Raw genomic sequence first — 25367 nt, 5'->3', positions numbered from 1 at the left:
ACACACACACACACACACACGGACACGGAGCTGCACACACACACGTGATGAGCCCTCCACTCCTCCCTCCCGTCCACCAGGCTCTGGTTTAATGGCCATCGATGTGATCGGCCCTCGCCCGCTCACAATGACTCAAGAGGTCATAAAGATGTGAGCAGCTGCCCGGCACATTCAACTTTTGAACCACCATCCATTACACTAAGAGGAGCTTCACTCGCATCTTCAATGCACCCCCTCCATCCCTCCCCCACAACGGCGGAGAAACCACACACACACACACACACACACACCACACCACACACACACACACACACACACACACACACACACACACACACACACACACACACACACACACACACACACACACACACACACACACACACGCGTTCTCTCTCTCTCTTCCTCTGGTTTCCCTATCCCAGCATGCAGGATTTATGGCCCTGCCCGGGCTGAATCTCAGGGATATATTGATCCTGATGAAAGAGGTTCACTTCATTTGGCACGAGAAATGGTCTTCTTTAGAAGACTCTACAGATCCCATCAAACCACTGTGGCCTGGCTGGAATGATAAGGCCATTGATGTGACCCCTGCATGCTAAAATTACCATAGGAGAAAAAAAAACCCTGCTTCCCCTGGAGATACACACAAGCTTTTGTGTTCTGAACAAAAAGTTCAACTTGTGAGGCTGTTTGTCCATGTCACAAAAATCACTTTATTCAGTGATAAAATCCTAATCAGAGCAATTATCTGTGGTGGTCACTTAGCTCTTGCTCTCATTCCTCTGTGGCCCTACACAGAAAGACATCTCAGCGTGCATGGATGACTGTACAGGAACCTGTTCATATTCTGTTTGACCAACATGTTTAAAGTGTCTCATGAGGCTCTCTGACCTACTGCACTGCTTCTGTTAGCTGTCTGCTATTTCAGAGTAGCGAGATAAATTGCTTTTCAGATCAGTCAGTCAGGTGGTGTTTCTGTAAGTGTTGCCCAGAGACTTGAGTCGCACAGCAGAGAAGTGAAGACATGCAAATCTGACAAGTACCTTATTAGATACCTTGCAAAGGTCAGTGGTGGACATTTGTTCTTCTGAAGATGAAAACTCATTTATATTCTGTGCTTAAACAGCGGAGTAATTTGTCTGTCATGGGTACTCTCTACGTTCACACTCAAACATCATTCCTACCCCTCCAATCATTGAGAGAGAGAGAGAGAGAGAGAGAGAGAGAGAGAGAGATTCAGTCCGTAACCCATTCCAATTACCGCTGAGAGCTTTCAACTCCCTCTGTGTCAATACACCTGTCTCAGGGCATTCATGAGGGGGGAGAGAGCTCTTCGGAAAATGAAAACAGTCACATTACCCCTCACCCGCCACCTCACACCCACCTCTCATTTTCTTAGTGATTTTTCCTTGCCATACAGTCCACTAGTTAGCCGTCTTCAAGTTTTCCATGGTTTGGGTCAATCAAACTGTCTAATTTTAGAAGATTAAAAAAAAAAAAAAAAACAGTGAAGTAACTGGACAGTAATATTATTCATTGGTGCATTTGTTTATTTATTCAAAGAATGTAGCCTAAGTCACCATGGTTATTACCCCTGTCTAGAAGATTCCATTTTCTGCCCACCACTTTCTCTAAAATCCCTCTCAACAGCCACTTCTGCCATCTACCGATAAAAGCATAGAATGACAATAACTGACCTCTTTCATGTAGCCTTAATGAATCAGCTGTGCATCTCTGTACAGGTAAAAGTAATGGATGCTTGCTTGTGGTAGAATGGAAATTAGTTTATTTATTTTTAATCTCAGAAGGGCTTATAAGGCTGAGATCCATCTCTGTGTGCCAGTAGTAAAAGCTAAGATTAGCAGAGAGGTAGTAAACTGCACCCACAGTTCATTGCCAGGAGACAGTGGTAGCAGTGGGAAGGTCACAGCAGGACAGTTAGTCATCAGCACCTTTTAGAAATAGTATCTGTAATAATCACATGTGATGGATTACCACTGAGTTCTGTACCATCTGCACAGGGGTTTGCAGAATATCAAAATATTATTTCCATGTTAAAATTAGATAGAACATAATATGACTATATACAAAAGGGGCATTTGCCAAAATAAAGGAAACTGTGCACATAGAAGTCTGTTGAATATGCCAAATAGGACCAGGACACTATTATAATACGCCTTCAATGAATTATTTGAAAGATGACCAATCCCATAGGGAAGGTGCTAACATGCTGAAGTTGTAAATGCAACTGAAACTATATCTTGCCATGTATTCAGAGAATGCATGGCACCAGACATTAATCATAAAACTAAGTGGCATCATGTATTAAAAGGGTTGTTTACAACCATCCCTTTGAGGCCTCTCGGTAACCCTTTCACACGCTGTATAAACACTATAATAATAAATGTATATTTCAAATGTATAAGAAGTTTATACGTTTATAAGACACTTGATGTCTTTCTCTTGGGTCAACATTAGAATATTAGGCGACACAATTTTTCATGCAATTATTCCATTGTAATTTATAGAGCCCTAGCCTATGTAAAAGAAAATTTGCTGATGGGCACATCTGGATATCAGTGAGTACCAGTGTAGCCTATACTAAACTCACTGAATGTATTTTGTGATAGGCCTAGTGATGTGCAAAGGGGTTTAGGTGTAGTGGTGATGTGTGGTAGCCTAAAAAACAGAAATGTCTAATTTTTAAAGCAACATTGATATGCAATGTGTGATAAGCTGGTTATAAAGCAACAATTTAGTTTGGTGATTAACGATCATTGTGCTTTTGACTTTTTTCCCCTTCTGCAGTCTTCAGATTATACAGACCTATTTCAAATAAGTCTAGCCTATTTCATATTCAGATTTAATCGAGTATGCCAGCCATCTCACCTACGATCTATAAACTCAACTACTGAGACTAGTTAAAAGTTAATAGTGATAGGCCTATCTATCAGGCAGAAGTCTCGTCCGAGCTGATTTATCTTTTAATGTCTATGGATTTAAGTAGGCCTTCAGACATTTTAGCTATTTTATGTAAATTCAGTGTCCGTCCCTGCTGGATTCGGTGCTTGTCATTAAAACGATTTCATCATTTCCTCGAACACGACTACATTTCCCGTCAGCGGTCAGTGGTAAATAATTGGGCAGGGTACACAGACGGTCGCCATTTTAGGTTGGAACGTTCGACGTGGTGAAACACAATTTAACAGAAGTTGTCGTGTCTTGTTTTAGATTTGAATTATCAAGTCGTTTGAGGTAAGTCTATATGTAACTTAAGAACGATATTTATAAAGGATGTGATTTCATTTCATAATTACGGTTTACATGTGGTTGTTTATTATAAACGTTACGCGTAGGCCCGACTTAGCTAACTTAGCATTCTAGTTTATCATAGGACAAATTGTACATTTTAGGTATCTAACGTAATAACGTTAGTGCTCTCTATATATAGCCTGTCAACCTCTCGACGGTGAAATATTGTTAATGTAGTTTGTATGATATGTACGTGTCATCGATTGTAAGTAAACTTATGTCTATTATCCTGTCATGCACTTGAAAATGGCTAGCTTAGCTAGCATTATCGAGTGCTAAATTTCGGTCTCGTTGCCTTTGTTCTACGCAACGTTAACTGCATTAACGTTAGCTAGCATGCTAACGTTAATAGCAGTAACGTTATAGCGTTTGTGCTCCCGGCTGATAACAACCACACGCCAGAACTAACTTTAGTGGTAACGTTATTGCTCATTAAAACATATTTAGTCAACGCATTGTGTACTGTCTGGAATTGGTAACGTTAGATGGTAACGTTAAAGATTGATCTCAGCGGTTATGATGGGGGTTGCGTTAGCCTAGCTGCTACCTGGTATAACGTTAACGTTAACAGATGTTACATAACTATCGTGTGGTAGTCGTTTAGTAAGATATGCTTATCAAGATCTAACATTAAAGTTCTGTGTTTAAACCGACCGAATGGTGTCGGGAAGCATCTACTTTAAAATTGTAACTTTCCACCACAGACGACTAGAAGCTAACGTTTCTTTTTTCTTTTTTATTACCCACAAGTCCATGCGCTCAAACTATCTCCTGACAACAACAATGAATATTTGCTAATTTTCTCGGCTTTGTTTTTAATATGTTAACGTTAACTTAACGTTGTTCTTACCAGATATGTTGTCGAGTTTTGTGATCCAATGACCATCACACAGCAACACAATTTAACGTAATATGCATTTTGCTTGTCAGTTCACTTGGCGGGTACTTGAGCCAGGTAGCGATTTGGGTGTGCTTGTTGACGTCCTTGCCAGTGGATTGAATTTTACAACCGAGGCACTTAGGAATGTGTAGGGATTGACTTCCCTGTCGTATTTTGTTTTCGACCTTTTTCTATTCTTGTTTGGTAGATGCGTCAGTCCAAACGTATGCGTTCAAGTGATGGCTGGCTGTCGGAGTACAGCTGGGAGGAGAGACTGGAGATTCGAAAGCGACCAAGGCGAAGGTCACGCAGTGGTGACCGAGAAAGAAAACCAAGGACACATCATCACTACAAAACATACGAAAGGTAAATCATTGTGACTTTGCAGTCAACTCTAACTTGTACTAACTATGGGCAGATACTTAGACAAACATTTCCTACCAAGTTAGTTATGTATTGTTGTTAATATAGGTACACAACCACAGCTTAATTACATGCTAATTAATTTAGTTGTGAATCTGTCTTTGGTTACCATATTTTCTTCTTTATCTGGATATGGCAGAGTTTGAACTTGTGAACTTTGAAAGTGTACATTGTTATAGGAGACTAATTATTGAGGGTTTCATTTTACTGGTTTACCTGGGAATTATTCTGCACTGTGACTTAGATGTGACTGGCCTATGATTGAAACCATAAAGTTACAGAAGCATCATTAGATCTTTGCCAGGCAATATGAAAGTGAAAGATGTTTAAAAAACAAAAAGGGTTGTGATGTGCTTGTGTTATTATGTATTGATAACTAGAATTGATTCAGAAATCAAGACGTCTGTGTGAGAGAGAGAAAGAGTGAGTGAGTGACTCTTTGGGCGTGTTGTTTCAGTGGAATGTGAAATCAGTACAGCACTATTTGTTTAGTCAAGTAAGATACCTGCCATATTTTGAAGTGTGGCTCCGTGACAACTCTGCTGGGTTAAGGCATTGCTTCCACTCCTGGCAAGCGTACATCTTGGGACAGAGAGGCGCAGTATCGGTATATCTTCTGCGGGTGTGCCTGTGATTTCCTCTAAGTATAGCGCACCTTAGCTGGCGGCTCTCCTTTCTTGGAAGATACTTGATGCTGCGGGTGCCTGTCAAGTCAGGATCTAGTGTCCCCAACCATATCAGTCCTGCTGAAAGGGACAATAAATTCACCCAGAGTGGAGAGGGCAGCATTGACCCATGGCCAGATAGCTCAACACATGCCAATCCATGAGTGTACTGTACATGGAATATGTCCCATATTGGTTTTCCTAAAGCTCTGCAGTGCTATAATGGCTTGAGTTCTACAATCTACGATTTAACAGTGGCTATCGGATTGTGAAGCTCCTTGGTCAGTCTCGCTGTTGTGTTGTAGTGATGTTCTTTCTGTAGGGGAGTGTACAGCAGCTGTTGTAGAACCCTGTTTTTAAAGTGTGGTGTATGTGGGAGTAGTTGTTCATGTTTGAATCGTTTTGGTTTCAGGTGTCACGTGCACACCAGGAGGCTGGAGGTCAAAGAGAGGCGCGTTGTGCGAGAGGCCAGCTTGGAGCCCGAAAGCTATGGGGTGAGAGACACTGACCGGGCTGACCCCAGCAGGGACCGCGACCGTGACCGCGAGCGGGACAGAGACTGGCACCACTACAGCAAGTCCTCGGCGCGCTCCGGCCGCAGCCAGTGGAGCAGCCACGCACATCACCGCTCCCGGCGGCGCAGCCCCTCCAAGCACCGCAGCCACCACTCCGACTCGGTAGGGCGCGTTCCCAAACATGCACACGCTCACTGCTCAGCAAATACACAGAAAACGGTATGCCTTAGGTTACATGAAATGTTGAAAATGTGGGGAGATTTTTTTTCGTACAGGGAATTTATATTATGTCGTTTTCTGAAATGTAATTTAGTAGCTGCATAAGCAACATAATGTTTCTTAAATATAGTTTAGTATTTAAAAAAAAAAAAAAAATGGCTGGAGGTTTGGTTTTGAAAGCAGTAATGTGAGTATGCGGGACCTGTAAGCCTGTGGTATTCTCATTGAATACCTACTAGATTGTATTTCTACTCTGTAATCACCAAAGCACTTTTTCTGAAAATGTGTTGCCATGTTTTTCTTCTGTAACACACACTATGTGGGCCCTGTGCCTTTCGCGGGGATGAATTTGAAATTGCTGCCGCCGCGGCCCTGATGCGGGTTTCTGAATGGGCCGAATGTCGTCCCCTCTGCGGTCACCCCCCTCGCTGAATGAATGAATGGCGCGTTCTGGCCTGGTTCTGGCGGGTGTGTGGTGGTGGTGTTGGTGATGATGGTGGTGATGCTGGTACCCATGAACCTACCTGCCCCCTCCAGAGGAGCCAGCGCAGGAAGAGAACCAGGAGTGTTGAGGATGATGAGGAGGGTCACCTGATCTATCACAATGGAGACATGCTAAGAGCAAGATGTATAGAACATATACCTTTTTTCTCTCTGTACCTTTTTTTTTGTTTTGTTTCTTGTATTTGTGGTGGGATGACTTTGTCAATGAAGACTAGCATCGGGGTTATTGCTTCGCTAAAAAAATGTTTGAATTCAGTTAGTAACTGGAATCTGATAAAGATTTCTGTGTTCAGGAAAGTGTTTTATATTGTCAGGAACACAATGTAGCAATAATTACCATTTAAATTGAATTTGTGGAGTTAAGTTGTATTTAATATGTTCATTTCTCTCCTTCTGGTGGTTCTAACTGCTGTGCTTTTACTTCCAAACATAGATGAGATTGTGTGCACTCTAGGCGAGGGAGCCTTTGGGAAAGTGGTGGAATGCATTGACCATACAAAGTAAGTAATGGATCCCAGCATGAATAATGCATACAAGTGCATGTTCATTACTATTAAAGTAAACGGGCCTTGACAGGCTGGAATGTTCCATCCTAACTCGGACTGTTGACTGTTTTAGAGACGGCCAGCGTGTGGCAGTGAAGATCATCAAGAATCTTGAGCGCTACCGCGAGGCGGCTATGTCTGAGGTGGAGGTTATTGAGCAGATAAATAACCTGGACTCCAGCAGCAACTAGTAAGTAGTAAGCGTGGTGCTGGTGCCCTGAATTTGTTAACACTGCTGAACTCAATACTGTTGTAGATGGGGGAGGGGAGGAAATGAATTCGACCACCTCCGGTCCCCAAAACAGCAGTTGGCGGTCATTATGTTACATTTCATGGCTTTTTGCGTGCACTCGTGAAGAAAATGTTTGAGCTCGAATGGGAATGGGAGTGGGAGAATGAGAAGCATGTTCTGAAGAATAATGACTTTACTAAAGAATAATAACTTTACTAATGATGAGGCAGAGGCATTCATGTACCAATAGTAATGTGGAAATAGTAATCCTGCAAATCATCGGTTTCTGTGCTTGTACGGCTGTACGCCTATTACTTGAAATAATTGGTGTACAGCTTAAAGTGCTCATATATTTGGCCCAGCATTGCTGAGTGTCTGTCTTTGATTTGGCTGTGGTCCTCCATACATAAATATAATTTTGGCCAGGATGGAGTGCATGTGCCCCTGTCAGTCCTGTCACTCTACAACTGTAGTATTATTTTTCCACACCATGTGGCAAAGCATTCTGTTTCTGACTAATAAAACCATGTGTGTGGAATGTGCTGAGTCATGGGCCTCCTCTCTTTCTTACAGTGCTTGTGTGCGGATGCTGGATTGGTTTGATTACCACGGACACATCTGCATCGTGTTTGAGCTGTTGGGCCTGAGCACGTTTGACTTCCTCAAGGAGAACGGCTTCATGCCCTTCACCATCGACCAGATCAGATATATGGCTGATCAGATCTTCCGAGCCGTGCTCTGTGAGTATGCGTTGTCGTTGTCTACAAAGTAGCCCAGAGACACAGTTATATCTTTATCTGTTACCTTCCTGCGACGCACACACACACACACACAGAGTGTAAAGTGTATGGAAAGAGGCTGGATGGTGTGTTGAAAAGGCATTATGAAACCCCAATATTATTAATATTGAGTGCTGATATTGATATTATTAATATTTATGGAGTTATGGAACCACTTAAATACTCTGTTCCTGCATCCTTCAATGATTGTCATTGAGGCTTCCGTGAACTTCATAATCTAACTCTTTAAGTGGTGGTCCATTTTATTGGTGGTGGCTCGTACCTGAAAAAAGCGGTCAGCCTGTATGTGTAGTAGAATGTCTGGTAGTTCTCACGGTCCTGAACTGACCCAGACATTTAACAAAAGCGTAGGCCTGTGGTAATTCTGGGCAACAGCTTGGAGCCATTTTGGTTTCAATATACATTCATATAAGTGTGTCCATATGTAGTTGACTTTAAACTGCTTGTTTGGTTTACATTCGTAGTGTGTTGTCTTCTTTGGACTAACTGAAGGTCTTTTTTTTTTTTTTTTTTTAGTTCTTCATCAAAATAAGCTGACTCACACTGATCTGAAGCCCGAAAACATTCTTTTTGTGGACTCCGATTACGACATTGAATACAATGCCAAAATGGTAAGTAAAATCAGTTTATACACATGAATTTTCTAGTGGTGAAGAGTTCTTGTTTATTTTCTGTGTTTTCTCCCTCCCTTGCCAGTAGAAAACAAAAATTAATTTTAAAAGCAGGGTTAAAAGCAGTTTGGGGTAAAATGACATGCAAGGAATTTGTTGCGATGTTGAGAAACTTTTTTTTTTTTAACCATGCCTTCATTTATGGCCAAGACTATTATATAGAATATTATCTGGGACTAATTTTGTTCAGGAAATGTAATAATTTCATCAGAGAGACTAAAGAGGCTATGCAAAAAAAAAAAATCAGTTTTCAAATGAGTGCACTCAATAAATCATTGGGATTTTCCTTTTACAGAAACGTGATGAGAGAAATTTGAAAAAGCTAGACGTCAAGGTTGTGGATTTTGGGAATGCCATTTATGACCACGAACACCACACATCTGTCGTGTCGACCCGTCATTACCGAGCCCCTGAGGTCATCCTCGGTGAGTCATCCTCGCCTGTCAGCCAGTGTGAACCATGGTTTACTGTTCCAGTAGTGGCTAGTCTTTGCATCAGCATTTTGAAGTAGGCCTTAATGAAATGTGTTTTTTTTTTTTGCTCACCCAGAGCTGGGCTGGAATCAATCCTGTGATGTGTGGAGTCTCGGCTGCATATTGATCGAATATTATCTGGGATTAACTCTATTCCAGGTAAGAAACTTTTTCTTCTGTAGTTTGTTGTTGATACGCTCACCTCTGCTGCTAGCATTACTTGGTGTTGTACTATTAGCCCGGTGACCTTTATTTGTCCTTTTGACAGACACATGATAGCAAGGAGCACCTAGCCATGATGGAAAGGGTGTTGGGCCCAATACCTACTCACATGCTGCAGAAGACCAGGTACAGCTTTACCATACTGTTGCCATTTATTTGCACGTAACCAAATTAATGTTGAATGTGAATGAATGTGCCTGTGATAACTTCACAATGTGTTTGAATGTTATACTATAAGGCAGATTTCCTGTGCATGGATTAAAACTAGTTGGAGACGAAGAGGCTTTTAGTTTAGGACTAGGCTTAATCTATGTATGGGAACTGGTCCATTGACTATTAGCAGCTGTAGTTGAATAATGAATGAAAGGGCATTAATGAACCATTTATGGTTCTCTACACTACCTAATGTGTTTTTACACCTGAAGTAAATTTAGTGTACAAAGGGTGGTGTCCTCGGAAACAGACTTTGTGTTTGCACTGAAATTGGGGCAGCCGTGGCCTACTGGTTAGTGCTTCGGACTTGTAACCGGAGGGTTGCCGGTTCGAACCCCGACCAGTAGGCACGGCTGAAGTGCCCTTGAGCAAGGCACCTAACCCCTCACTGCTCCCTGAGCGCCGCTGTTGTTGCAGGTAGCTCACTGCGCTGGGATTAGTGTGTGCTTCACCTCACTGTGTGTTTACTGTGTGCTGAGTGTGTTTCACTAATTCACGGATTGGGATAAATGCAAAGACCAAATTTCCCTAACGGAATTAAAAGAGTGTATATATACTTATACTTACTTAAATGATCTAATCTCGTATTTGTGTCTGTATTTATACAGAAAGAAACGCTTTGTGTACCATGAAAAGCTGGACTGGGATGAACATAGCTCCGGCGGCAGATATGTGAGGAAACATTGTAAACCGCTGAAGGTAAAGGCCATTCTCATTTTAATTAAATACATTTGCAATGGAGGAATTTGCAGATGTATATTTAATTAACTCAAAAACATGACCTCTGAGTAATGAGTTGTCTTTCTGCCCTCAGCAATACATGTCTTCCAAGGGAGCTGACCATGAGCAGCTGTTTGACCTGATCCAGAAGATGATGGAGTACGACGTGTCTAAGCGGATCACCCTGGAGGAGGCCATCAGTCACCCCTTCCTCGCCCCTCTGAAGAAGAAATAACCCAAAACCTGTCACTGCCCCTTTATTTGCGCTCCAAGGGAGAGGGACTCGTCAGACTGTATCAGTCTCACTTACATTGTAAATTCTGTTCATATTTATTTCTTGTCAGTAGATAATGTACATTTCACATGCACTCTTTTCTGTCTTTAATAAACCTTATGATTTGTCTAGCATTACTTTCATGTGTATGCTTCTTTTATGTTCATTTGAACATGGTAACAAATCCTGTTCATGCTTCTATTACTTTGATTTGAACACAGCAGCAATCCTAACAGCTGACCACTGAAGAATGATGGCCATGTATGTTGCTCCTTGTGTCTATTAACCGTATTTAGTCTGGAATAGATGTTGTGGTCTTGATTACTTAAACCTGAAACAGCTATATTCTTGGCGACAGCTTGTAGACATAGAAGTGTGTAATAGAACAGTTTGTCCAGTGGGTGGCGATCAAGAGTAGGTGTTTGAATACTATTCTCTTGGGCTCAGTCAGTAAAACAGTACTTCTCACTCCTGTATGTTCTCACCGTGTAACCAAGGCAAACTTGAAGTAAAGCGATATGACAATATAACTAGGCACCTATTTATTCTACAATAACAACTGGACTTGGTGCACACTAAATGTTGCACACTAACGCTCCACAAAACCTAAACGGAGAAAGTGAATTGGTATAACTATTAATTTATTACGTTAAAGTAATTTATTATGTTTATGTTAAAGAGTGGAGAGTCAAAGACTCAGTTTGGGGAAATGCAAAGTATTCGATAAAAGTGCACATGTGAGAAATCAAATGTATTAAGGTTAAGTATAGTGCCTTGAACAAGAAACAAATGGAGGAGTTTTAAAAATATTTTGTTTATCACGTCTTCATATCCACCGGCTGCAGTTTGTAGTGGCAGGAAGTGAGGGACCCCAATTTCGGTTTGCGATTCGCATGCCTCAGAGAGAAACAATTTAACCTGGCAGCCCGCGTGCAACTAGAACAAGCACAAGCGCCCTGCAGCTCGGACGCTCAACAGCAATTGGGCAGAGTTGCGCACGCTGCATGGACACGAGGGTGGTTCATGGTCTTAAGCGCAGGGGTGACATCCGATAACTTAGTTGTCTCACCATCCGACTAAGATAATAACAGTGTTGTTCGCGTAATTTAACGAGTGAGCTGCAGTTGTTTTACGTTGCAACTTTTATCCTTGAAGAATTGAAGAAGAAACCGTCAGGATGGACGCAAAGGAAAAATCGAATTTAAACCTAAAAGCGGAGAGCAGTAAAGGACAAAAATCTTCTTTCTTACATTGTGTGGGAGGATTGCCAACAATCTTGTGTGTTATGATGTCTGTTTGCTCGATGGCCTTTTGTTTTATGATGAATTTCAAGACCTCTCATCTGGAGCACAGAGTGCATGTTTTGGAGATGGAGCGACTGTCTCTGATTCATCCTTTACCGTCAGCACCGGAGCCAAATGGAACAGTGTCTGCACTGCGGGAGACTATCGAAAAACTTTTACAAGAGGTGAGAGCAACAACTTAAAGGTCCTGTCTATTTATACCGTTGTCATAGTACGCTTTGGCATGACTACAGTGAACGAACTGACCCCATAGTTATCCCTTCACAAGTGCCGCCTGTCGCGCAGGATGAACATACCATCACGCGTCCTGTTTTAAATATGGTTGTGTATGTGCAACGTTGCTAGCACACAAACAGTAATGTGTAGCTGTCTATCATCGTTAGGCCTATTTTTGCCCACTTATCTTTACCGATGACACCCAATTCCTAGTTACTGAGCAGGTGCTTAGACGTTTATTACAGCAAAGGATTTTAATTTCATTATTAATTGCTAGAGTAAGCAGTATATCTCTAGGCTAGATGCAGCATGTTCGGTATCAAAGTCACCTACTGAGTTTCAGGTATCCAAAGCTGTCATAAAAATAGTGTTGAAATACTTTTGGTTGGAAATATTTTGCGGTTCATCAAGCCAGTCAGGTGGATTTTTACCCCATGTTTCATGTCTCTCATTCTGTCCAACTTAACAGAGATTTAATACCATGGTGCCCAGACTTCGCACAGCGAGGGAGGCAGAAGCCGCATGTTCCTGTCCACCAGGTTTGTCCCTTAATAATGATATAATAATAATGTCCCCACACCACCTGAGTTTGACTAGGTAAAAAATACAAAAGGTGACGTTTGAGGCCAAGAGTTTGTGGAATGTCTAAGTCAGTGTGAGCGCAGCTCTCTCACCTGGGATGCCTTTATGCAGCACGCGCAGGTGGAAGTCAAAGAGCAGGCGGTACTGAAGTGTGTGCTTTGATGCTCTCTGTCATCTCTGCTGACCCCATCCTGTCCTTGGCTTGTAATGTTTCCTTCACAGAGCAAGTGGGTGTCTTATGTTTCATATACAAAGCAGATAGGATGGGGATAGGATGGGACTGTCTTCAGCAGATAGGATCTGTCTTCAGCAGATGGGATGGGACTGTCTTCACTGCAAGCAGTACTGTGTGCGTTGATTTAACACAAAACATCTTTCAAACTTAATTAAAAAGTTAATTGCTTCTTGCCTTTTGTTATTTTGAAGCAACTCGTGGTAGCCTACATCTTCATTAGCTGAAACAGCACTGCTTTGCCCTGGAATGATGCACTGTGTAGACAGTCTGATAACCGCAGAGCCACAACAGAATGCCTGTCATAGATTTCGTACAACAAGAAGCACTTACATGTGGAACTTATAAACTTTAAATGTGGTTCTTCCATCCACAGAGACAATTCAATGGTATGGGCGTATTGTGCAACCTTGGCCATAGCATTAAAATTTATAGCCGACTATTGAGAGAAAACAGAGCAGACAGAGTGCTTAACCTTTCATGCATCTGTGCACTTTTTGGCACCCCTCTCATGCTTTCTTCCCCAGCAATCTGCTTTTGTGCCTCAAAGACAGTGGTGGGGTAACCTTCAGAGCGACTTCAGAAACGTGCCCCGTCTGTGAATAGCAGAATTATGCGGAGTGAATGGATCTAGTGCAGCAGAGTGATTTCATGGTACTGTAGCCTACAGAGGCATTTTGTCCCCTGCGAAGTCCCCCAGTTTGTCTGAAATGTGCTTGTGTTTTGACTAAGTACCCAAGGGATGGTTAGCCTTTGGGGTAGATTCACATTACAGGTTGATGTGTTTAACATTTTATGTCCATACCGTTCTGCAACACCAGGCATATGTTACTGTTAAAGATCTTTCTAGCAGCTTGAGTTTGAGAGAGTGTTAGGTTTGTTGGTAAAGAGCACTCACAGTTGCTCACAGCGTTAGGAAGAGCTGTCAATCTCTCATAATTGATCACCTATATTTAAGAAAAGACATTATGTTATGATTCATGTAAATTACATGAAAATTAGAATATTTATAAATTATTTGATACCAGCAGACTGACTAATCATTAGTACCTATTATTATTATTAGTAGTATTATTAGACTAATCATTACATGATCCAATTATTTTTATGTTACCCCGGTTGATTGACTGACTCCAGTCAATCAATAATTGTCTGAGAAACCGTTTCGGTTTAATGTATTCATGAATAATGAATCCTACAGATCCTATAGCAAAGCTATATGCCCCTTTTGAAAGGTCATTTGGTTGATTTTATTGAAGTGATTCAAAAGCTATTTCAAGACTGAACCAAGTCTATCAGCAAGTCTGTCAGCTATGCTTCTTGAAAGAAGCAGTGTTGTTTGCTAGGAGTTTATTTGGAACCTGACTCATCAAAGGTCAGAGATGTTTCTTTTTTTATAAATAAAGATTACCTCATGCTTTGTGGTCATCTTGCAATTCCACCTAATGACACATTCTGGTTGAGATTCTGGTCTGTCTGTGTATTATTGTTACAACATTTTAACAACATTGCTTGAAATGCAAAAAGTCACATACATGTACACAGAGCTTGTACGACAAGCCAATGTTCATAAAACCAAGAGCCTTTGTTAGATGTTCTGGGGAAGAAACTCAAACTGACTGAGGCATCCCAAAGGGAATTCACCATTTTGGACTTGGCCTGGAGTCACTAAATCATAGAGAGGGAGCATGTTAACCCATCAAACAAGCTCAGGAGAACACAGGGCCTCACTGCTGAGTGACTGGTTCCTACGAAAAAAGTTTTCATTGTATATTTTATATATTCCAACATACAAAAACATCTTAGGAGTCTCATAAACTCATACACATAAAAATTGCTTGAGGGATATATAGACATTTGTCTTGGCCCTAGCAGAGTTTTTTCTGTTTTTTTTTGTAATTCAGAGGAGACCTCAAATCTTAGGTCTGCAATCTATGGCTGTACATAAGATACGTTCATGCCTTTGGGTATCAGGTGTTTGTTATTAACATGGCCTATCCCCCACATCTCCAGTCGGATGGTATACACATTGGCTTAAAGGGGGGAACTGAGAACCGTTCCCTCGGTTTGAGTGAATGCTGTTCTAGGGAGCCTTCTTTTATAGGTGTGGCAAAATGACATCCCCTGTGGAGGATGGCATGTTTCCCCCAGCGTGGTCTGATACCTGCAGTTCACATAATTCTCAATTAGCTGCCATGGAAAACACATCTGCTTTATCTCCATGGCTTCGTCCACCCACTCCAATTGTTTGGTTCCTGAGAGCATCTCACTCAAGGGGTTCTTGGAATTTGGCATGCCAGGTGTAGTCGCGAACATTTTTACACGGACATGCGAGGGGAATTCTAGGGAAAGGGAGGAAGTGTCTGTAATTTACAGTATAAAGTTGACCTCTAAGGACCAAATGAGAGGGGAGGACGGGGTCTGCTTACTCTTAAGTATTCCAGCTTTATGGTGTCTTACATTTAATTGGCTTGTAAGTGTAGTCCCCTAAAGACACTGTAATGTTCTTGGGTGTTTATGTGCTGTGTAAATGGCTTGGATACATCTATGTTAGGCACAGTTAAAGATCTGAATGTGCTCTTACATTTTAGAGAAACCGTTGAGAGGCATAAAATGAACATTGAGGTTGAAATGGCTGGCATAGTTTAACCTCAGGATGTTTTGACTGAATGTAGTGGCTGCAGCCAGATGCTAGGTTTCTGTTGTGAAAAATGGACAGGTTTGCTTGAAGCCTAGCGGAGCAAGATTTGCCAATCCCACACAGCTCTTGGCGTAAGGATATAGAACTAAGAAAGTGAATGGCTGTTGTTGCACTCACCCTTTCCCAATTAAAGCTTTGTGCTTAAACAGGAACAATGGACCTTGGAGTTCTCCACTTAATGTGGATACTTCCCTCAGAATATAATTCATTCAGCCAAAGGATGTGGGCATTATGCTTTCCTAATGGGAATGCCTGTTGAAAGACCATTCAGCAGACTTCCAAGAGAGAAGTGTAAGAGAACATGAAGTAATGGGATAAACAAATGACGAGTTGACCCACATCTTTCGCAGCAAGTCGATGAAGGCTTTCCAGGTCATGGGCCTGTTGCTGTTGAATCACTGGCCTCTGGGACCTTCAATAAGTGAAGAAATTATCCAGGCGCAGCATCCTGAAGTAAATCTGAGCAAGAAGAGAAGTTGAACTTTATCAGCAACTCGATTATTCAGGCCAAAAGAAATTACGGCCCGAGTTCTGATAAGAACAGAAAATTGTTTGACCCGACCACAGAAGCGTTGCAGCACAACAAAACCACTTGAACTTTGGCAGGCGATGCCGGTGGTCCCTCCTGCTCACATTGTTTTCTTTGCTCTTGAATTCGTAGGAGTGGCTTTTCTTCGTAAATTACATTTTTGTAATTCTCTGAAGAGACATTTCAATTCTTCAATTCAAGAACCCTTAAAGGGTCCTGAAGTCCACTTAAACTTCCAAGATTTGCTCAAGTCTTGTTTGCCTTACTTGACCACACTGAAGCACATATTTCTCCAACTTACGTGTGTGCAGATGTGGGAGAACTGCATTAATGTGTCAGAAAGATATACTGATTGAATGGAGAATGAAATGGACGTGCTGTTGTACAGATGAAATGGATTATATGCGGTTTGTCCTGGGAAGAAGAACCATGCCTTTCCTTTTTGACACATGGCCCTCTCATCCTCACTTAAAATACACACATTATCACATTATTACTCTTGTTGGTGTCTCAGTAATGAATGACTGTGGTTGTCTTAATTCCTCTCTTGCGTGCACTTATGTATAAAATGACGGGGACAGATGTCAAGTCTCAGTGACAGTGACACTAGTTGCCTGTATCCTTTGTTTTCCGCCAATGCAGTCATTGACTTGAGCAGCAATGTCTGTGTTCTTTCAATTTAAAGTCTACAACTACAACCAGAGCTGGAGAGCTTGTCTGGCTGTGTGTGTGTGTGTGTGTGTCTGTGTCTGTGTCTGTGTCTGTGTGTGTGTGAGAGAGAGAGAGAGGAAGGAGTGTGTGGGTGTGAGTTTGAGAAGAGAGAAGAGTGTGTGTGTGTGTAAATGTGTGAGTGAGAGAGTACAGATTAGAAAGAGAGGAAGGGAAATAATAGAGAAATAAAAAGCGCACAAAGCAGACAGTTCTGACTAAGCGTCTCGTGTCATGCAAAAGCGATAGTGGACACATGTCCGCTTGTGAGGTCAGAGAGCGCCAGCGGGACCCATGGTGGATCTTCCTGGATAAATGTAGCTTTAAAACATTAATCCCTCTTTTACAGGCCTCCCCATGGAGGGAACTGTACTGTTTAATACTTCCTCCCAGCTCTCCCTACGTGGTGGTATGTCTGACCCACAAGACTGTTAGACCCATAGAGTTATAATGAGTTCATGCATGCATTCAGTCCTCAATATTAAATAATGCTGGGGATAGGGGAAGGCATTAGTGTACGTGAGAAGTGGAGGTTGCTTTGCAGCCTGGTTTGTTTTGGCATCTGGCACGAGCCGAGCCAGATCGCACTGAGTGCCTCAGTCTTCGCCGCAGGAGTATGCACGGATGTTTCTGGAATGCGGGTCGCTGTGCGCAGCAGCGGTCGCTCTCAAGGGAAGTGAAACCCGAGCCCCTGGGTGCCTCCTGTGTTAATAGTTTCATGCCTCATCAGGTATTGGCTTGTTGGGGGACCGTGGGGCAGGGTCGGAGGCGTCAGGATATTACAGTGCCGTGCGCTCTGGAAAACGAATCCGCATCCGCGCGCGATTTGTGTTGTCGCCAGTGCAGACTGTGGCGTCGGGGTAAGCCAAGCGGCCATTGATGAACACTGATATATGCCGATATGCAAGCCGATGTTTGTTATCGTAGGGTGTGGTAACACACAGGTTGTCAGGTTGTAGACCGTGAAACTTTGTGTCGTTTATTTGGTTTAAGCGTGGAATGCTTTTGTAGCCGGCATCACAATCTAGGTTACAATAAGAACACAGAGGCCAGTACAGTGCCTCAACCTGGGCTTATTGGAAGCATGTGTACATAGTTTGTGGGAGGGCATTTGGCTTTTTCTCAAATGCAGTAAAATCCCTCGGCCTCATTCTGTGGCAACATTTCACAATTTCATTTATATGATATGTGAGGCCTTTCGCTTTCCACGATAGCAGCCGGAATGGAAGCAATTACGCGACGCTAGGCTTCATTATCCAAAAAAATTGGTGATTGTTTGATTGGCTGATCTTGTGGGAGATGCACTCTCTTTCACACACACACACACACACAGACAAAGCCCCAAGCACATGGAGTCATTGTCTTTGCAGAGCACGGTTGTGTGTCCTCTGCACGACTCCATGGTTCCATGGTTATCACTGCTGCAGCTGGCCACAAGGGTTGGAAAATGTGACAGGTCCCATTGATCAATAGCCTATATTTCCACCACAATTACTCTTCATTGTAACGAAAACAACATGTGTGGTACTCTTGGCGTTTTGATAAGATTTATTGCCACCTTCAGCCTTTCTATAAGTGCATGTATTATTTATAAAACTGTTGATGGAAAACTGTCAAAACAAGTTAAAGACATGAAGATAATACTTGTTTATCACACTTCAAAGATGACTTCCACATGTAATCACACAAGAAGTGACACATACTATGAAAGAAACAAATGTCATCACTTGGCCTATCAGCGGAGTAATAATTTATAACACTAGAAATATTTGTTTATTTATAAATCAGGGGATGTATAAGATTAGTGGTCTTTCATATAGAAAACATTTGACATTAGCAGTTTTAGTTACCTCACTCTTTGTGAAGTACAGGAATGTGAAAGCGTATATCATAGAGCTGTAAAGTAGGATGAAATGCACTTTCTGAAGGTAATAAGGTTTGTAAGTGTAGTCAAAATCAAAAACCCGCAGGCCGCACACCTAGATAAGTGTGTGCTGCTGGATTTATGGTGGAGTTGATGGCTTTTCGTGGCAAATACAGAACACAACATTTGCTGTCAAAGACATTGTCACTGCTTGTAAATTGTCAGTTGTTTTGTGTCAGTTTGCATGCATGAGGGAGTTGGCAAGGCTCGTTGCTCTTAATTTGTTGAGCTAGTGTGAAAATGCTTGTTAAGAGCCTGTGGTTGGCTGAACAGGACCTCTCTCTCTCTCTCTCTCTCTCTCTCTCTCTCTCTCTTTCTCTCTCTTTCTGTCATGAAAGTTTGTGGGGGGGGCAGCATACATCTGTATTGCATGCTGATGGCAGCTGCATTCATTGTCAAACAAACAATTTAATGTCACACAGACCATCAGGGGGTTGTGGGTCAAGGAATTCACTGTGTGTTGCCGTGGTGTGTATGTGGGTGGGCGTGTTTTCTTGGTGTTTTCTTGGTGTGTGTGTGTGTGTGTGTGTGTGCAGTATGTGTTGTGCGTGTGAAGAAGGAAACTTCTGAAGTGAAAGGAAAGTGATCTGTTGCAACCACTGAACTAAATGGGCAGCACTATGTTTAGTTGCGTGAGCGTCAGGGAAATGATCCAGAATGCCATCAGACAGCCAGAGAATGTGATTTTTTTTCACTGTTTCCTCCATCTGGGTGGCTGTATGACATGTCTCTTCATAATTTAAACTTCAATCTTCTCTCACTAATTCCTCCGAATGGCCTGATATAGAGGAAATGCATGTAATTGTGGTTGCAACAATGTCTCATACTAATTGCAGTGAATTGTGATCTTACTGTAATTATTCTGTTTTTTTGGCATGACATTGAGGAAACTTCCTAACCTGTTGTTGTAGTTGCTGGCCCTGGTCTTAACAACGTCCCTTAAAGATCACGTGCACCACAATAGCACCAGTGATTCAGACCTGCTTGCATGACACGCATGCTGTTCACCAGTGTGGGGACAGAGGTCGTTCCCAGAGAGGGTTAGTATAAGTATAAGTATATATACTCTTTTGATCCCGTGAGGGAAATTTGGTCTCTGCATTTAACCCAATCCGTGAATTAGCGAAACACACACAGCACACAGTGAACACACAGTGAGGTGAAGCACACACTAATCCCGGCGCAGTGAGCTGCCTGCTACAACAGCGGCGCTCGGGGAGCAGTGAGGGGTTAGGTGCCTTGCTCAAGGGCACTTCAGCTGTGGCCCACTGGTCGGGGCTCGAACCGGCAACCCTCCGGTTACAAGTCCAGGGTGCTAACCAGTGGGCCACGGCCCCCTGTTGGTGGGTTGTGGTCTCTCGTAGTCACCGCCACTCAGAGGTACAGTCAGACGGTGCTCTTTACCGGCAGGATGATAATGGAGGCGGGCTGATTTGAATGAGGCGTAGAATCCAAGGCTGGTTAAGCCGACTGCTTCCCAGTCAAAGTTGCATTGCGTGCTCAGGTCGTATTTAGATGATCCCAATCTCTTAATTGCCCCATGTGTGCGTGTGTTTATGTGTGAGTGTCTGAGAGTGTGTGTGTTTGTTTGTGTGTGTGAGTGTGTGCCCTGTTGTTGGTTTCTGTGATTAGCTGAGGCGATAAGACGTCCAGGCTTCCTTAGGAGTGCTGAGGAAGCTCGCCATTCAGACAGGGCTACCCTGGCATTCAATGGCTGCACTTTGTTTACTGTTGTCTTCCTTTACTGAATGATGTCTCTTGCATAATCAGGGTCAGATGAATCCCCTCTTGTTATATTGCTCTCAGTCAAAACATCAAAATCTGTTGGAATGTGTTATCTGCTCTTATCTTAATTTATATTCAAGTTTGGGTTTTCAGGGAGATTATCTAGTACTTGACCCAATAGATCACGTGATAGATAGAGATCCGGTTTCACATTTTTAATGGTTGGAGACCTTCATACCTCCATTGAAACCTTTAGAAGCACCAGTGGAACTCTACAGGCTTGGTTTAGTAGGATTTATCTGGACTTGCCTGTTTTTGACCTCTGTTGGGTGTTGGAGTGAGAAAATAATTAGGTACATTTACTCTTAACTCAAAGCGGATTCAAATATGGTCCTGTGTAATAGATAGTATCAGGCTTGGAATTTCAACATTCTGGGGGCAAGGCCACTTGGCCTTCAGTTGGGCATATTTGGTGGAGGGCACAAAGGCCACATGTCAGGGCACTAAGGCCAACTATACAGTAGTAGGCTATAAAAATGATCAAAGTTGTATTTAGCCTATTCACTGCAGTAGACCTGCATCACTGTATGGAACATTACAAAAAAATGAAACATGACACATTACATATAACTGTAAATCATCTGATCATCTAATATTTGCAGATATCTAGGCTATATTTAACATTTATTTGATATTTGGCCTGTTATGAAATCATGTATTGAACAATTTAAGCACAGCTCAGCTTTAAGAAAGTCAAATAGCCTAGATGCATGCTTAGCATTTTGTGATCATTAAGGCTACTTTCACAAACTCTTAGTCAGCTGTCCTCTGATTTACCGATATCTAGGCGATATTTGTAATATTTATTTAGTATTTGGCCCGTTATAAAATAATGTGGAACAAACAAACACAGTGTAAAACTTAAAGCCCAAATTTGGAGACATCCATGTATGTTGAAATTTACTGCAAATTAAAAACGGGATTACTCTGGAACGGCTAACTGTACAGGGGACTGCTTTACACCTTTGTGTTAGGTAAGGTCTGCTGTTTATTCTGATATATGGTTTGTCATGTGTTAAACGAGGGGTTCGTGAAGTATTCCGCCGAGATGAATGGGTAGGGAGATGGACGCAAAACCTTCAGTAGAATTTATGATTAAATTTAATGATATTATTTACTTTTCTCGCGAACCGTTCACCACAGCAATTAGCGGCTGACATCGTTTAAAAGCTGAGAAAAGGCTCTTTAGTTGTGATGTCTGTGTGATGAGTAGGCTACTTAGTTCAACTGAGAAGAATGGGTGAATTTGGATGCACTTTCTTTCTTGCGCTAACTTTCTCCACTGCGTAATTTGCGCTGTGAATGCTAAGATTGTTTTGACAGGCCATAGGCTAAATATATATCGCTATTAGTAGGACGCAAAGCAGAATATTGAAAGAAGGGGGCACCAAGGCCACCGTGGCCTGTAAACCTCTGATTCTCAAAGGGGCATCACGGCCAACGCCAGGGGCGTGGCCGAAGTGAAATTCCTACCCTGGATAGTATAATAGTATAATCCTGCCTAAAGTGTACATAATTGGTTAATTCACCACAGAACATAATTAGTCATTACAGTTCATTCTTCTCGTTTATATGTGACATATATCAGATTCAAAACAGCTGATAAAAACACCAATGGTGTGGGGAAATAATACTCAAATTATCAGTTACGCAGCTCACATTAGCAGTGTTATCTAACTAGAGCCAAGGGACCCCAGTCTGTGTTAAATGTGTGAGGTTTGGATTTACCATCGGCGACCTGTGTGCAGTTGTGTTTATGGGGCCCTCACGTGCCTATTTCCCTGAAACACGATAAAACAGAGGGCAACTGATTGGTCAGTTTGGAGAGTGCACAGGACTAGGAAACTGAAATTCTCACAATCTGTTATTTACACGGTGTGTCACGAACTGCCAAAGGCTGTCCATTTATGAGCATGGTCAGACACGAAACGACTTGTTGATAAATCAGCCCACGCGGGCAGTTCGGCGTGAGATGCGCCGGGGGGCCAGGGAAAGAAAACGCTGGTCGCCCGCCGACTGTGTAAACATGGCGCGGTCTGATTAATCCCCTTCCCGCTGATTCACATTGATGAGATGATAAAGGCACAAAAAGAAACGCAAGTCCACATATACATTGTTGCGGGTTTGTTGGAGTGGAAGGATGGGCTAAGAGTGCGCATATTTTCATCTGGTCCGTAGACAAACAAGGAACAGAGTTTCAGCTTGAGTAAACAACCAGTAAAGATTTTGCTGATGATAATTTATCCTCTTTTTTAAATCAGAATGTGTAGCTCTCTCTCTCTCTGTATTGTATTATTGTGTTGAATACATCTATTACCGTGTTCAGAAATACAAAAAACAAGCTCAATTTGGTCAGATATGAGAGAAATCAACATTTTTGTTTCCAAACAGAAAAAGGGATGGCAACTCTAGTGTTAATAGCTCGTTCAGTCATCAGATGGCCCTTAAATAGAAAGGCCCATGTGTCACTTTAAATAATAACCGTTTCAACAAACTTAGTAGAGGGTATTTGATTGCTTCAAGCTTTATTTAGAATTGCTATGATTTTGCGGTGTGTCTTGGCTAAGATCGTTAGAGCCTGCTCTTTTGCGAACAAAACAGTTCAGCATATCTGACCTACTTAAACCACTTACTTGGAATAGGTCTGGTATAATTTTAACTACTTTTGAGTTGTTTGTATGTCTGTTTGGTTTGTGTGTTTGTTCCCAACATGTTTGTTGGTGTTTTCCCTTTTTCGTAGGTCTTTAATTTGCTACACCTTTATTTGTTTCTTGTTTGGCTATTTGTGTTGATGTCTTTGTTTACATGGCTGTTTTGCACTTGTTTATGTCCATGTTTGTGCGAGTCTCCGGCTTGTTTGTAAGAGGTCTGAGAGCATGCGAGCGAGTGAGCGGACGGGATAAAAACGAGCCGGCGCTGTGCACTCTCCGAGAGGGATCTGTGTCCAGATGCAGGAATGTCAGCTGCGTGCCTGGCAACCCGGAGATATCAGAGCCAGTCAAATTTAGGCCCACGCTGGCACACTCAGCCAACACATAAAAGCACTGGAGCCTCTGCCCCCTGCCCTATGAAGCCCACTGCGATTAAGGGGCTTAAGCGGCCACGTCCAATGCACCCATGATTCATCCTGCTGCTCGCGCTGGAATGCTTGTCTTGATTCAGAATGAGAGGTGAATAATATATATACAGTTATATATATATATATGTTGTACAACTACTGACACCATGATGCTAAACTCCTACCAAGACTCTCTGGTGGAGATTCTCTCATTCTCCCGTGGTGCTGCCCCCCCCCCCGGCCTGTGAGTTGTCATTTGACCCCAGCTGACTCTCTCACTCTCTCACCCTGGTGTGTCCTTGTTGTCGAGAGGAAGCGTGTCTGTCTCATTTCCTCGCTATCTCTGGGCCTGACGGAAACTCACACCCCTGTGCCGACAGGCTTCGCTCCAGCTGTCCCTGACGTGTTCTGACTGATGAAGGTCGAAGCGCGGAAGGGGCCGGGCCTCCGATAGGACCCCCCTGAGCTTAACACGCGGCGTGTGCAGTGTTGACACCGTTGAGTGTGCTCTTGCAACCGGCTTAGTGGTGATGCTATTTTAGTGGCTTCAAAGATGCCAAATTGAACCCTATCAAGTCATATTCCCTGATTTGTTTTTATTTCATTCTATTTTTACACCACACTGCCTATATTGGCTTCATCGATGCTTTTGCCCTGACAACTGCATTTAAGATGGGTGGAGGGAGTTTGGTGTTGCCCAGCGATCGTGAGAAAGCTAATGGATCTAATCAGGCAAGATTGATTGTCATGATGTTTCATCAGAGACAGAAACCTCCAGTTATCCCCATTTTATGGAGAACAGAAAGCTCGGCAGTCTCGCAGTCTCTCTCTCTCACACACACACACACACACACACACACACACACACACACACACACACACACACACACACACACACACACACACACACACACATGTGTCTCTTAACACTGTCTATCCTTATCTCTGCTAACAGCCCCCTGCCAGCAAAGACATTGCCCATGCAGAGTCAATCAGGGGTCAGGCACAAGCAAACCAGGGGACATCCTCTCAACACTGCGGGTCAGCGCAGCCAGTTGAACTCTGCGGTCGCAGTGTCCGGCAGAACACGCCTTTCCCCCCGGTCAGGTCAGAACTCGAGTTGGTGACCCAGATAGAATGTTGTGTGCACGCAGCTGCCCCAGGATTTGTGGTGAACTGGTTTCTTATGAACTGTGAGCTGTTAAGTTACAACAGGAGAGCTGAACTTCCCCTGGTGCTGGTGCATAAGCAAAGCATCTGTCAACAGTCAGGTGTGTGTATAAACACGATTGCAGATGCAGATACAGGTACAGATGCTCACACACTTATGCTCACGCTGGGAGACTTCAGATGAGCTAGTACCCCTTCTAAAATGACAGATTTGTAAACACAACTGAAATAAGAAACACCTTGAGGGTAATGAAAGCTCTGGGAAATGTAAATTGTGTACCTGTAATCACTACACAACACCACATCATACATTGTCAATGTTGACATATCAACGAAATCAAAGATAACAAAATCGTCAAATGACTCAGAGACAGGGCGAGCAAATAGCAACCAAATGACGTTGCTATGGTAATGATCTGGACTTGGCGGTGGGGGGTATGGAAATCCACACTCTCAACAACCTGATGTTTATCACCGTGCAGTATGA

At 42.7% G+C, this 25367-nt stretch overlaps 2 protein-coding genes across 9 annotated transcripts in view; both read left to right on the top strand.

Moving 5' to 3' along the window:
* The first annotated feature begins 3118 nt into the window (after nucleotides 1-3118).
* On the top strand, nucleotides 3119-10808 carry clk4b (CDC-like kinase 4b). 2 transcript variants are annotated; one of them, XM_048237507.1, is made up of 13 exons: nucleotides 3119-3258; nucleotides 4404-4561; nucleotides 5696-5960; nucleotides 6555-6645; nucleotides 6955-7021; nucleotides 7140-7256; nucleotides 7872-8038; nucleotides 8615-8709; nucleotides 9065-9194; nucleotides 9319-9401; nucleotides 9511-9590; nucleotides 10286-10376; nucleotides 10492-10808. In XM_048237507.1, exons 2-13 carry the CDS (start codon nucleotides 4404-4406, stop codon nucleotides 10630-10632), a joined length of 1485 nt encoding a protein of 494 aa, XP_048093464.1. In that variant the 5' UTR covers nucleotides 3119-3258; the 3' UTR covers nucleotides 10633-10808. The 2 variants fall into 2 exon arrangements, with proteins under 2 accessions (XP_048093464.1, XP_048093465.1); XM_048237508.1 differs by lacking the exons at nucleotides 3119-3258; nucleotides 4404-4561; nucleotides 6555-6645 and having other exon boundaries at nucleotides 5833-5960.
* Nucleotides 10809-11626: 818 nt separating this feature from the next.
* LOC125312294 (collagen alpha-1(XXIII) chain) overlaps nucleotides 11627-25367 on the top strand; it is a 77493-nt gene continuing 63752 nt past the window's right edge. For all 7 annotated transcript variants that reach the window (XM_048270790.1, XM_048270798.1, XM_048270775.1 and 4 more), the window contains exons 1-2: nucleotides 11627-12139; nucleotides 12661-12730. In XM_048270790.1, the coding sequence (XP_048126747.1) occupies nucleotides 11849-12139; nucleotides 12661-12730 (361 nt within the window). In that variant the 5' untranslated portion in view covers nucleotides 11627-11848. The remainder of the gene's footprint in view (nucleotides 12140-12660; nucleotides 12731-25367) is intronic.

Source organism: Alosa alosa, chromosome 2, assembly GCF_017589495.1.
Source record: "Alosa alosa isolate M-15738 ecotype Scorff River chromosome 2, AALO_Geno_1.1, whole genome shotgun sequence".
NCBI lineage: Eukaryota > Metazoa > Chordata > Actinopteri > Clupeiformes > Clupeidae > Alosa > Alosa alosa.
The sequence above is the reverse complement of the archived record's forward strand: the minus strand, read 5'-3'. Positions and strand labels throughout refer to the sequence as shown.